This window comes from Acinonyx jubatus, chromosome X (genome assembly GCF_027475565.1).
Source record: "Acinonyx jubatus isolate Ajub_Pintada_27869175 chromosome X, VMU_Ajub_asm_v1.0, whole genome shotgun sequence".
Lineage (NCBI taxonomy): Eukaryota > Metazoa > Chordata > Mammalia > Carnivora > Felidae > Acinonyx > Acinonyx jubatus.
In genome coordinates, this window is record NC_069389.1 from 98,789,033 (window position 1) to 98,803,979 (window position 14,947).

The following is a 14,947-nucleotide window of genomic DNA, read 5'->3' on the forward strand; positions in this document are numbered from 1 at the left end:
GTGGTAGCATCAAAACTGAGCAGCTCGGTTTGGGTTGCATATACACAAGATTTTGCACTTACGGTTTAGTGAGTTGAATGTCTGGAAGCAGTGTTGGTTTATTTCATTGTGCCAGTAGTCGCTCTCTGCTACTAGTGGGTCATTATTGCCACGACACACTAAAGCTTGCTGTTTATACTTTTTAAAGATATGCTTAAGTGTTTATTAATGTTAACATCAGAAACAGATGTTTGTTAGCACAAAAAGAAAATAAGTGTCATTGGTGTCATTCTTCTATGTTAAGATTCTCATATTAGAATTATCTGTAGTATAAAATTGGTAAAAGAAGTGTTCAGTCTAATGGAGCTAACTTTGTGTTCTTATAGAAGAATCTACTTACAACCTAATCTGTACAAAAGCAAAAAAATAAATGTTCACATGATTTCTAGTTAGGCATTCTGGAAAGAACGTGAGTTCATCTTCATGCCATACTCTACACTAAGAGTTGCTAGTAAGATTTATCCTTCAATTCATCAGACGTTTCCTTACCCAAAGTCACAGAGTATTATGGCTAGAAGGGACCTTTAAACATCATGTAGGCTTCTTTGGTGGAAATACTCTAACCACCCGAACTCTGACTCTAGCCAAAAAAGGAGAATCCTAAACTTTATTGGAGGGTCGGGGGGAATAAGGGGTGAACAGTGGTGGTGGTTTTGGTGAATGACAGGTAAGAAGTGGGGTGCATTTTATCCTCTTTGTTCACGTTACTGGGAATTCCAAATACTTTACTTGATAATTCATTATAAGGAGGCTGTAGTCAGATAGATACTTGTTTCCTGGTCTGGAAACACTCACTTCCTTCAAGTGAGTACTGAACAAGTACTGAGTTCAGTAACTTTTTTAAAAATGATTTTTCATTTACAAGTAAGAACCCTGTAATCCCAATCTTAGCTCATTATAGTATTTAAAAATACTCCTTAATTGTCCTAGTAAATGCTGGAATTTTAGTAGAATAGCCTAACTTTTAGTATATGTAGCTAAAAAGTTATGTCTTGTTTTTGTTTGATGAACAAGAGAGAGTTGGCTCCATTCATCATATGCTTTTACTTTTTTCAGTTAGTGACAAGTAATTATTAGATTTTACCTTTATTTTCCCAACTGGAGTGGTATAAAAAAAAGCATCAGTGTAAGTTACTTTGCCCAAATTTCACATTACTTATTAAAATTTGTAGTCCTGTTCATTGACTCGGACTAGATTTTCTGGATTTTCTACATACTTGTATTCTTCTTGGATATTTTTAGTCCGTGTGTTCAAATGCCTTTTTAAAAGCAATACCCACTTCACAGTGCAAATACCAAGTCTGCAAGACATTCTTAAGCTCTTTCCAATGAGCCTGTGCCAGAAGTATATTGTAAAGAAGCACATTCATTTGTCCATTCAACAAATGTTGAGTGCCTGTGTGTTCAGGGCATTATCTAGGCATCAACGGTGTGAATAAACCTATACATGAGACATGGTCCCTGCTCTTAGTTATATGTGTGAGGTAAGTAGCATCTTGAGTAGGCCTGATGTTGTTACTTCATTACATATTTATGGTCGTTTCAATTTTAGAATTCAAGATCTGAAGGGAGGGGAATTTTTCAAAGTGGTTTTATTAGCATATTATTAAACTTAGTATTATCAAATATTAATGTAATATATACAGATCTGTTTTACAAAGAAATGAATGACAATTTTAACAAGATTTTTTTTCTTCTCTCTCATTAGGTTCTTGGGGTGTCAATGTTTTAATACCAGTACACAATTAAATCTGTGGTGAAGTCATTTTCTAAGTGGAAGAGGAAGTTTTAAAATAAAGTGTGGTAGATACAGTGAAATTCTGTACAGATTTTTCTCTAAGGAGAATATGACATGCTTACGCTTACCAAGATCAAGTGCATTGAGGGGCAGTTTTGTTTGCCTGAAAAAAGTAAAGGACAAGTAAACAATTTGATGATAAGCTACAGTTTTTCTTAGAAAGTAAATATTTTATTTATGCGCTGTTAGTTGGCTTTTGAATCAATTATTTCATGCTTTTTTTAAAGAAAATATAACAATCTAAAGAGGCATTTGGTACAGACATGAATCCTCTCACATTTATTTACTGGGTGTACTAAGTAATGATGACCTCTGCTGGATTTCTGTTTACATCCAAGAAACAAAGTTAAGGATGAATTTATTCCCCTGCCCTGAAATTATAGGATAGAATTGTTTTTAGCATTCTAAATTTAAATGCTTAAAACATCAATCAACAAAGCTTTCTTTTAAATATTGTAATTGTGGAGAAAAGTAAACTTATAAGCAGAACTTTTACAATTTTTTCATCTAAAATGTATTTTAAGATATTTTTAAAATCCAAGAGCTTCTCTATACTTTTCAGAAATATCCAGATGCAGTGAACTGCCAGAAGGTAACCAGTCTCAAACATGCTTATCCCATTATCAGCCCTGAAAGTTTGCTTGTCCTTTAAGATAAAAATGTAATGTTGTGATATTCCTTCCAGTAGTGCCACTGTATTTTGTCTCCAAATAAAAGAAGCTTATTGTAGTATGTTTGCAGAAAAATTCTAAACAAAAATTATACAGCTTATTAGAGTGTGGGAATAGGGATCTAAATTTTAAATAAAATTATATATATATATAAATTGGTGCTGATTTTATAATTGCGCAGTTTGTTTAGTTTTTTCTTACTTTTAAATTCCAACTTAAAATTATGAGGTTTCAGAAATATATTGAAAGTTTAACAATGTTTAAAAATAGAAAAGCATGAGTGTTCATGCTTTAAAATGATTTTTAAATTTGTATTTTATATTGTTTTATCTATCTGTCTTTGCAAGCAGTCTTCAGGTTAAAGATACTTCTAACAGGTTACAGTACATTTCCTCTGTATGTAAATTAGATGGGATAATAGAATTCATAACCCATAATATTCTTTGAAAGCTAAGCTTTAAACTTCATTTTATGTCCTTTCACAAATAAATTAGTTTAAAACAGAAAGTGGCTACTTGCCATTTTGACATCAACTCATTTTGCGAGGCTTAGGCAGCTAGACATCGTTTAAAACAAAATATTAACTTATATTACATGTATATCTATCTTTTGTCAGTCGTCTCTCAGTTCTTGAGGTATATTATTTTAATCATTCCATGCCTTAATATGCTTGCAATACGAGAATATCTTCAGATGGGTGAATACCAAAAGGCTTCCAGTTCTTAGAGTCAGAAATCAACAAGCATTGGGCTGTGGTAGCCAAAAACCATAGGTTAGCTAAAAGATCATGATACAGTACAATTGTTTTATTAAATCATGATTAATAACAAATGAAACCAGACTTGTCTAAACAGATTTTCCATCTACAAATATTGTTATGTGCAAAAAGTACTGCCTATGTTGTTTTTCACACCACTGCATTTACTAGAACTGCTGAGAGGACTGTATATATGATTTTAAACCTAAGTTGATTTTGTTTCTCACTCTTGAAAGGAGTACTTCTTTGTGAAAGCAGTTCTTACAGCTTTGTTTTCAACCAGCTAAAAATGTTTTATATATTACTCTAACCTGTTGTCCTCCACATTCTATTGTCCTAATTGTACTGTTTTCTGATTTGTATTTATGTCTTGAGACAGTAACTTTTTGAATAAAAATAAACCTACAGTATGTTGTATGTTTTATCTTTTATAATTAAAGGAGGAGGGTGGCTATAAATGGCTTAGAAAACATATCCATCATCACAGACTTTAACATGTGTCGGTGAGGTTAATTTATAGAGAACATTGCCATTTTATATTTTTAATAAATCATGTATTTTTAAATGAGACTAAATCCCTAATTGGGTTATTACTTTAAAATAGAAACTTGTGACCATTATTACTTTAATTTTTATTTGGTATGGGTTAAACGCTCTTTAAAATGTCTGCATTATTTATCCAGGATACATTCGAGTGAGTACTATGTGCTAGGCATGTGTTAGACATCTTAACAGTGAAGAAGATAGATAAGGTTCCTCCCTCCTAGATCTAGTGGGGTAAACAAAATAATTAAACTTATAAGGAGTGTTAGGAAGGAAATTACCAGTGTGTGCTGAGCTAGAGAATGAGTGTGTGTGTGTGTGTGTGTGTGTGTGTGTGTGTGTAACCTTTCTTAGACAAGGGACTCATGCTTAGAGGTGGGTGAAAGCCAACATTTGAAAAAGAATTTACTAATTGACTTAAAAAAAAAAAGACTATGGTCTTTAACATGTTAAGATTTGCATTGTACTCTTTTTTTTAACTTTTTTTTTTTTAAGTTTATTTTTGAGAGAGAGGGACACAGGGCACAAGCAGGAGAGGGGCAGAGAGAGGGAGACAGAATACAAAGCAGGCTCCAGGCTCCGAGCTGTCAGCACAGAGCCCGGTGTGGGGCTCAAACTCAGAAACTGCGAGATCATGACCCCAGCTGAAGTCAGACACTTAACCAACTGAGCCACCTAGGCCCCCCTGCATTGTACTCTTAACGTTAGTACATTGGTTCGCCTGGTTTGTAGAGGATATCATGAAGACCAGTCTTCTGTCATTGGTGATTCAGAACTAAGCATATTAAATGATAGCTAATAGCTGGGGCACTGTTTTAAGTGGTTTTACATGCAGTAACTTTTTAAAATGTCGTGGCACTAGGTGATACAAGTTGTCCCCCATCTTTCCTTCTCCCCCTTCCCCCACCTTTTTCTAAATCAGGAGGCAGGGAAGAAAATGAGGCACAGAGAAGTTAAAATACCTTGGGCAAGGCTATTATGTAGCTATAGGAGGCTGTATAAGGCTAGTAAGTGATGGAGTTGGCATTCACGTCCAGGCAGTCTGGCTGCATTAAGTCCCAAGAGCATTGAAACTACTTGATACATAAGGACAACCTAGATGATTGCATAAAGGTAAAATGGCACATGATTCATTGTGCCATGGTGAGGAAATGGAGGATCTTTAAGGGGTCCAGCTGGCTGTAGAACTGAGTGGTGCGAAGAAACATTGTCCTAAACGTGCTACCCAGCTGACTTGTGTAAAGAGTATAAATTGAGCCTTGAGCCCATAAATACTTACTAGTTGATAGTCTTTAAAGTTGAAAGACTGGGAAAGAAGTGGATAACCCAGAAGAGAGGTCTTCAATATCCTGCCTCAAAGGGAACTTGTAAGGATTCACACGGATGAGTTCCAGGTCATATAGATGATTCTGGTAGCTGTAATCATTCAGCTAAAGAAAGTAAGCTAATCCGGTACAAGGTTTTTGGTTACGAGGAAACAAGGTGATGAAGTTCACTAAATGTCCCTTCAAGTCAACCAATCTTACCTATCTACTGTGTGCCTGGCCTTGTGTTAGTTGCTGAGCAAAGACCAGTAAGACAGACTTCCTTTTGAAGTTGTTTACAGTTCTGGGGGGCTGGGATGCCTATGCAAAACTAATAAAACGAAGCACACTCAATGGTCTTATTGGGTGTTCTGGGACCCCAGAGGAAGGGCACTAGCTGTGGCTGTGCTGTGGGAGGAGTCTTCCTATATATAAAGCTGTCACTTGAGTTTCCCCCCCATGTTTAAAATGCAAATTTTCACACAAGCAATGCTGAACTTTACAGTGAACGTATTTTACCATACTTGCTTTACCACATACCCATCTATCAATACATCTCATTTTTAAAGTATATTTCAAAGTAAATTGCAAACGTGGGCCCACTATTTAAATATTTAGCATGCTTATCATAGGACTTTAATATTTGTTTACCCTTTTTTCTTGTGTAAAATTCATATGTGATGAACTACTGTATATATTTGCTGAGTTTTAACAAATGCATAACAGCCGTGTAACCTAATTCCCTATCAAAGATGATGAACATGACCATCAATCCAGAAAGTTCCTCTATACTCCTTATCGATCAACCCCCTGCTTCCATCAACCCCCTGCTTCCATCCCTTCTAGAGGCAACAACTGTTTTCTTTCCACCATAGATCAAATTTGGTCATTCTAGAACTTGATATGAATGGAATTATACAATATGTGTTCTTTAAAAAAATGTCTTAACGCTTATATTTGAGGAAGAGAGAGAGAGTGCAAGCAGGGGAGGAGCAGAGAGAAGAGGGAGACACAGAATCCGAAGCAGGCTCCAGGATCTGAGCTGTCAGCACAGAGCCCGATGCGGGGCTCGAACCCACAGACCACAAGATGATGACCTGAGCCGAAGTCAGACGCTTAACCGACTGAGCCACCCAGGCACCCCATACGATATGTATTCTTTTTGTCCAAAGTTTCAGTATGTTTTTGAGATTTATCCGTGTTGTATGTGTCAACAGTTTATCTGTTCAGTAGTTGATGGACATCTGGGTTGTTTCCACCTTTTGGCTGTTATGAATAAAGCTACTACTTGAGTTGAATTTTAAAAGGTGAGAGGTAAGCTAGGTGCAAGGGGATGACATGACCAAGGCTGAGAATTCTAGGCAAAGGCAACAGCATCAACAACTGTCATGGATGTAAGAACTATTAAGTAGCTGTTTAGGGTAGGTGAGACAACACTGGAAGATAGTTGGCCATCTGCTACCTCATATCAGCTCTAAAAATGAAAAAGTGTGTTCACAGCATGTTTGGTAACTTAAGTATTACATGCAGTGCTCTCAGAACTGGCAAATATCCCAAGTAGCTGTAGTTGGGTGCTTTTATGATGAGTTTTGATAAATTGATTTGTTTACTGATAATGGGTGTTTTATATGTTTTAGTCACATTAGGCCTTGTTGTACCATTGAGAAATAGAGTACTTTTCCTACAGTTCATCACTTGTGTAGTTGTGTTAAAAATGAGCTGTGAATTCTTGAAAAGTGGGTTGCTCAGTTGAAGTCAGTTTGGGACTGATAGGGCAAACTAAAAGTGAAAGGTCAGCTATGGTAAGTTTACAGTTTTTTTAAATCTTTTATTTTTGAGAGAGAGAGAGACAGGGTGCGAGTGGGAGAGGAACAGAGAGAGAGGGAGACACGGAATCCGAAGCAGGCTCTGGGATCCGAGCTGTCAGCACAGAGCCCGACGCAGGGCTCGAACTCACGAACCGTGAGATCATGACCTGAGCTGAAGTTGGATACTTAACCAACTGGACCATCCAGGCACCCCAAGTTTACTAATTGTTTTTGAATTTACCTCATTTACCCTCTGCCGTCTTAGGTGTGAGGAGTTTGCTCCAGTGAGTCTTTGGCAAGCTAGCTTTTAAATAATTTTACAGTACTTGTAAATTATAGGTAATTTTAATTTTTTTTAATGTTTCTTTTTGAGAGAGAGTGAGCACAAGCAGGGGAGGGGCAGAGAGAGAGAGAGAAGGAGACACAGAATCCCAAGCAGGCCCCAGGCTCCCAGCTGTCAGCACAGAGCCCGATGCTGGGCTCAAACTCACGAGCCATGAGATCATGACCAGAGCCAAAGTTGAACGTCCAACAGACTGAGCCACCCAGATGCTCCAATTATAGGTAATTTTAAAGAAATAGCCAGTATTTATTGGGTGTTCACTGTGTGTGAAACACTTCACGGTGCTTCAGTGATAGTTCTTGCTGTGAACTTATAGTTGATAGTATCCGCATTTTACAGGTAAATACACTGGTGCACATGTTAAATCAACTTGCCTAAGAGCACATAACTCAAAAGTGATGGAGTCTAGATATGAACCCAGGTCATCTGACTTCACTGTCCATGCTCTTATCCATCTCCCTTCATCTTTGTGCTACCAAATGCACCTGCCTACTTGCCTCTGAATTTGTATATACTACGTTTCCTTTTCTTAGGGAGATAAGCTCTCCCTGTTTTTGAGACCCTGGATTCCCCTCCCCTGCATTCTTTATTTTCCCCTCAACTGGATCATTCCTAGAAACATACAAACATCTGCAATCTTCAAAACTAGGGGAAAAAACATTCATTTCACTAACCCTCTCCCTCTACTGCTCCATCTCTCTCTCTTCATTCCTCCCACTCCGTTGAAACTCTTCTGTGCCCTATTGACCTTCATTTTGCCAAGTTTTCTTACCAGTGTTCTCACTAACCTATCTATAGAATCTAGTTTCCTCCTCCAAATTACTGTCTGTCCTCTGCCCCAGGCTAACCCATTGATGGCAGGTTGAGTTTTGTGCCATTTTGGTGGAGTTATGGGGATGCCGGGTTTTTTTGTTTGTTTTTGGTTTTTTTGGCTGCCATCTCCGGGAACTGACAGAGGGATGTTCCCATGGGACTTTCCCAAAGCCTGTGCAAGAGTAATTGAACTTGTAACTGCTATATTTAGTTCCCAGCCTCCATAGCTGTCAGGGTCTGTCTTATGCCACATGGAAATTTCCCTGTGATTTCCTGGCTTTCTGTGTTAGTGGAACAACCAATTTCATCATCTTCCCATCCTTTGCAAATGGCTTTGGTAGTGAGTTGAGAGAAGATTGGATGGATTAAGCTTGGAGCAGAGCATGGAACTCCATTTCATGCCTGCCAAAACCTGTTTGGGTCAGATTCACATTTTCCGATTCTAAATCCCTTGGGACCAGTGTCCTTTGTACAAGTTTTAGTATAAGTGTAGACACATTTAACCAGCCCTTCCATAGCATTTAAAGGTTTATCTGGCACGTTCTTAGGATTTTAGCACATTCAAAGTCCTTTTATTAAGAATTGTCTTCTTTGGGGGCGCCTGGGTGGCTCAGTCAATTAAGTGTCCGACTTCGGTTCAGGTCATGATCTCACGGTTTGTGGGTTCGAGCCTAGCGTCGGGCTCTGTGCTGACAACTCAGAGCCTGGAGCCTGCTTCAGATTCTGTGTCTCCCTCTTTCTCTGCCCCTGCCCCGCTCATGCTCTGTCTCTGTCTGTCTCAGAAATAAACATTCAAAAAATAATAATTGTCTGCTTTGAGAGCCCCAGGGCCTCTATAGGCAGAAGGCTAAGCTATTGTAAAAGAGGACTTAATAGCAATTCAGTGACTTAACACATTTATTTATTTCTCCCTTTGGTAGCAATTCAGGATGACTCTTCCAACGACCCTTCCAAATTGGCAGGTGCCTTTTCTCTATATAGTTGTTGTAAGACACAGGCTAATGAAAAGCAACTCTGCCATCTTTAAATTTTTTTTTATGTTTTATTTTTTATATTTGAGAGAGAGACAGCATGTAGGGGAGAGGCAGAGAGACAGAGACAGAATCTGAAGCAGGCTCCAGGCTCCGAGCTGTCAGCACAGAGCCCGATGCAGGGCTCGAACTCACAAACCGTGAGATCATGACCTGAGCCGAAGTCGGACGCTTAACCGACTGAGCCACCCAGGCACCCCGCAACTCTGCCATCTTTAACACATGGCTTTCAAGGTTGTTTGGTCATCACCATTCTAGCCCACAGGAGGTGGGGAAAGATCATGGAGGAGTACATGTGGGAGTTTTCCCATGGGCCAAACCTGAAAGTGGCAGCCATCGCTTTTGTTCACATTCCATTGGAGAGAACTCTGTTATATGGCCACACCTAACTTGCAAGGAGCCTGGGAAAAGTAACTTAGTCATATGCCCAGAACGAAGGGAAGAATGGAGTTTAGCAGACCACTGGCAGTCTCTGCCTCAGTCTCCCCCCTTTTGCCATTCACGTGTATCCTTCTTGCCATTCTTAGGACGTACTTGCCCCCTCCCTCAAGGGAAACCACCCAAAGCCCTATCCCAGTTACTACATGCAGTTCAAAGTCCAGTATCTCTGGGTTCTGCTCAGTCTTCTCCATCAAGCCCACATATAGATAGATATCCTCTAACACCCAATATAGAAATGTGAAGCATGGACAGAATGACCACAATCATTCACATTCAGAAAAGAGAAGGATGGAAACTGTAGCAGTCATTTGGTCCATAGCAAACCAGCTAGACAGAAATTGTGAAGACTTCCTACCCTGGCAGTGGAGGTCCTTTGGTCAGATTCTGGTTCTGCTCTCTGAGTGGGATTTCCTTATCTTCTGTCTTCCTTATCCTTCCTCTGGAAGTTTTTTCTTGTCTACCATCCTCCATGGCCACCTCTGAATTGGGCAATGCCAAATAGTTTATTTCGTTTCGAAGCATCCCTCTTTCAGGTATGTGATCTGTGTTAGTTGATGTAGAATACATTGCTGTTGCAAGACCCAACAGTGGCTTAGATGCAGTGATCTACATAAGAGAGGCTTTTTTTCCCCCTTTACAGCCCAGGGTAGCTGGTCTAGGTTAGGGTGTTGCTCCTCTTCTATGTGGTTATCTGTGCTGATTGTGGGAAGTTCTGTAATTTTTTACAACTATTTTTTTTTCAACAAGCATAGCATTTACTAAAGTTCAATATTTACAGCTCTTTTTGTAGAAGTGTATTAAATGTTTTATTTTGAAGTAATGTCAGACTCATAGAAATGTTGCAAGAATTAGTACAAAGAAGTATTTAAAAAAATTTTTTTTTCTAGTTTTGAGAGAGAGAGCGTGAGTGGGGGAGAGGGGCAGAGGAAGAGAGAGAAGCTTAAGCAGGCTCCATACTCAGCGCAGAGCCCAACATGGGGCTGGATCCCACAACACTGCGATCGTGACCCGAGCTGAAATCAAGAGTCAGACGCTCAACCCACCAAGCCACCCAGGCACCCCAGTATAAAGAAGTCTCGCATGCCCTTTATCCAGATTCCTTAAGTGTTAGCATTTTGCCATATTTTATCATTCTCTTTCAACATACACACATTTCTTTTCTGAAAAGTTTGATTATGTTGAACACGTGATGCCCCTTTAGCTCTAAGTAATGTATATTTCTTAAAATACAAGGATATTCACTTACATAACCACAATACACTTAACAAAATCAGGAAACTAATGTTGACGTGACACTATCCTTTAACCTACAGACTTTATTCAATTTTTTCCTATTGTTCCACTCATGTTCTTTGTACCAAGAGAAGAAAAATATCTGATCCAGGAACTAATTCATGATGACATATTGCATTTAATTGTAATGTCTCTTTAGTCTCTTTTTATCCAGAAACATCCCTAGTCTTTGTCTTTTATGACATGGACATTTTTGAAGAGTACAGGCCAGTTATTTTATGGAATGTCCCTCAATTTGGGCTTGTCTAATATTTCCTCATGATCAGATAGATTCAGGCTATACACATTTAGTAGGAATTCTACAGAAATAATGTGCCCTCAGCGCATCATATCAGGAGGCACATGAGGTTGATTTGTCTCATTACAGGTGATTTTAACTTTGATTACTTGGTTGAGATGATGCTGGGTTTTCACCAGTGTAAGTTACTATTTTTTGCTTTGTAGTTAATAAGTATTTTGTGGGGAGGCTCTGTGAGTCTATGTAAACATTCTGTAACTCATCAACTTTCTTGCCTTAATCAATTATTACTATTTATTTATATCAGTATGGACTCAGGAATATCTTTTAATCTATGGTTGTAATTCATTAATAGCATTATTTATTTTGTTGATCAAATTATCACAGATTTGGCCAGTGGGAGTCCTTTCAAGCTGGCTCCTGTGTCTTTGATATGTTCTTTTTTTCCTTTTTTTTTTCATTTATCTTTTGATACATTCTTATCATTCTTTGATTATTTCATTACTTTTTGATAACAAGATATTCCAGGCTCCTTTTGTACTTTCCCTGCTAAGCCTTGGAATCAGCCATTTCCACAAAAAGCCCCAGTTCCTTTTATTAGAGAATAGTATTTCGCTAAGTTCTTTATAGATTTTGGGTACTAACCATTTATCCAATATGTCATTTGCACCATCTTCTCCCATTCCGTCGGTTGCCTTTTAGTTTTGTTGACTGTTTCCTTTGCTGTACAGAAGCTTTTTATCTTGATGAGGTCCTAATAGTTCACTTTTGCTTTTATTTTCCTTGCCTCCAGAGACATGTCTAGTAAGAAGTTGCTGTGGCGGAGGTCAGAGAGGTTGCTGCCTGTTTTCTCCTCTAGGATTTTGACAGTTTCCTGTCTCACATTTAGGTCTTTCATCTATTTTGAATTTATTTTTATGTATGGTGTAAGAAAGTGATCCAGTTTCATTCTTCTGCATGTTGCTGTTCATTTTTTTTCCAGCACTATTTGCTGAAGAGGCTATCTTTTTTCCATTGTTGGATGAGCAGTGGGTGTTACATGTAAATGATGAATCACTGGGTTTTACTCCTGAAACCAAAACTACACTGTATATTAACTAACTTGAAGTTAAATAAATAGATTTTAAAAAGAGACAGAGAATGGTATTTAGAAACCAGGATATGGGATATACATGTATTCATTGGTACTGGATTGTGACGGCTTCTAGAGGCCATCTTAGATGACAAGAGTTGGGAAATACCTGTATGTATACACATACATATGCATACTTGTATAGCTATACAAATGTTCTGTGTCACCCTCCTCCCCCACCACTGCCACCAGAGTGGGGTTATGTTATTCATTTGACATACAGCTAGGTTCATTTGCTTGTGTTTATATTGCATTTCTGGGTCCTCCTCAATCCTTATTGATTTTACTCATTTTTGAATATGTGAAATGTTATTTACATGATTCCAAACGACAAAACAGGGGTGCCTGGGTGGCTCAGTCAATTAAGTGTCTGACTCTTGATTTCCGCTTAGGTCATGATCTCATGGTCCATGGGTTTGAGCCCTGCATCAGGCTCTGTGCTAACAGTGTGGAGCCTGCTTGGGATTCTCTCTCTCCTTCTCTCTCTGCCCGGTCCCCACTCACCCTTCTCCAAATAAATAAAAATAAACTAAAAAAAATCCCAAAGCCAAAACTATACAAAAATATATATTTAGAGAAGCCTCACTCCTACCTGATTCCTTCTTTTTGTTTAAAAAATTTTTTAATGTTTATTTATTTTTGAGAGAGACAGAATAAGCAAGGGAGGGGCAGAGAGAGGGGGACAGAGGATCTGAAGCAGGCTCTGTGCTGACCTCAGAGAGCCCGATGTGGTGCTCGAAGCCATGAACCGTGAGATCATGACCTGAGCTGAAGTTGGACACTCTACTGACTGAGCCATCCAGGCATCCCACCCCTGATGCCCTCTATCCTAATTTTCATCCACCATTCTTTCCATCTTTTTCCCACTCACCCCCTGTAGATAACCAGTTTCTTTGGTTTCTGGTTAATATTTCTTATGTTTCTTTCTACAAAATAAGCAGATACATGGATATTTTATTTTCCTTTATTACTCTTTTGCATTCTTTTTTTTTTTTACTTAATACTTCCACTGTATGTTAATTAACAATACTGGAATTAAAAAAAAATAGACCAAAAAAACCACAGTATTTCCTAGAAATCACTCCAAATCATTTATAGATTCTCATTCTTTCTTGTGGTTACATAATACTCCATTGTGTGGGTATACTATAGTTTAACCACTTTCCTATGTAGGAGCATTCAGGTTGTTTCCATTGTTTTGCAATCACAGAAATATGGTACAATAAATAACTGTGTATGTATGTATTTTTGTACTGTTGAAGGTTTATCTTCAGAATAAATTCCTAGCAGTGGAAATATTGGTTCAAATGGTAAGTGCCTGTGTATTTTTGTTAAATATTGCCAAATTCCCTCTCCACAAGGCTGTATCAATTTGCATTCCCACCAGCATATGGTACTGAATGTACAAGTGCCTGTTTCTCCACAGCCTCACCAACTGACTGTCTTGTCTTACTTTTTAAGTTTTTCCCATCTGATCACTGAGGAATGGTATCACAGTGTGGTTTCAATGTACACTTCTATTATTTAAGTTAAGTTGAACATTTTTATTGTTTAAAGGCCATTTTTACATCTTTTTTGTGAATTGTCTGTTCATGTCTTTTGCTTATGTTTTATCAGGTTTTTCTGGGTTTTTCACTTAATTAATTTTTTTTCAATGTTTATTTATTTTTGAGAGAGAGAGAGTGTGAGCAAGGGAGGGGCAGAGAGAGGGACACACAAAATCCAAAGCAGGCTCCGGGCTCTGAGCTGTCATCACAGAGCCTGACGCAGGGCTTGAACTCACGGGCCGTGAGATCATGACCTGAGCTGAAGTCAGACCCTTAACGGACTGAGCTACCCAGGCACCCCTCCACTTAATTTTAGATATTTATCTTTAGATATTAGAATTATTTGCCCTTTATCAGTGATATGTGTTACAAGTATTTTCTCTCAGTTTGTCATTTATCTTTTTTTTTTTTCATAAGCTCTATGCCCAGTGTGGGACTTGAACATACAACGGTGTGATCACGAGTGGCATACTCTACTAGCTGAGCCAGCCAAGCACATTGTCGTTTGTCTTTGGCTTTTTGCTTATGCGTCGGATTGATTCTTTTTGCCATGCAAAAGTTTTTACAACTTGTATGTGGTCAAATGTATGAATCTTTTATTGCATCTGGATTTTGAGTCATAGTTAGAAAACCATTCCCTACACAAAGCATGTATAGGAATTCAGTAAAATTTTCTTCCAGGACTTATGTGATTCAGCTCTCTGATCCATTTGAGATTTATTCTTGTGTGTAGTGTGAGGTGTGACCCTAATTTTATGTTTCCCCAAATGGCTATCCTGCACTGTTTGTTAGAAGTTCATCTTTGCTCTAGTGATTGTATTGTATTGTATTGTATTGTATTGTATTGTATTGTATTGTATTATTTTATTTTTCCCTAGTGATTTTAGATGCCACTTTTATCATACACCAAATTTCTCTGTGTACTTGGTTTATATTTCTGGACTTCCTATTCTGTATCGCTGGTCTATTTATGTGAGCAGAACCACACTGTTTTATTTATAAAGGCTTTATAGTATGCTTTAACATCCCATATGTGGTTTCCTTTTCAGTGTATTCCTAACTATTGTTGCATGTTTATTTTTCCCTATAGATAGTATCAACTTGTCTAGCTCCATAAAAAATCCTTTTAGTTTTTTATTGGGCTTCTGTTAAATTTAAAGACTAACTTGAGGACAGCTGATATCTTTAT

At 38.1% G+C, this 14,947-nt stretch overlaps 1 protein-coding gene across 8 annotated transcripts in view; it reads left to right on the forward strand.

Moving 5' to 3' along the window:
* Positions 1–3,675, forward strand: part of STAG2 (stromal antigen 2) — a 137,389-nt gene extending 133,714 nt beyond the window's left edge. For all 8 annotated transcript variants that reach the window (XM_053201630.1, XM_027054323.2, XM_027054326.2 and 5 more), the window contains one exon: positions 1,748–3,675. In XM_053201630.1, the coding sequence (XP_053057605.1) occupies positions 1,748–1,771 (24 nt within the window). In that variant the 3' untranslated portion in view covers positions 1,772–3,675. The remainder of the gene's footprint in view (positions 1–1,747) is intronic.
* The last annotated feature ends 11,272 nt before the right edge of the window (positions 3,676–14,947 follow it).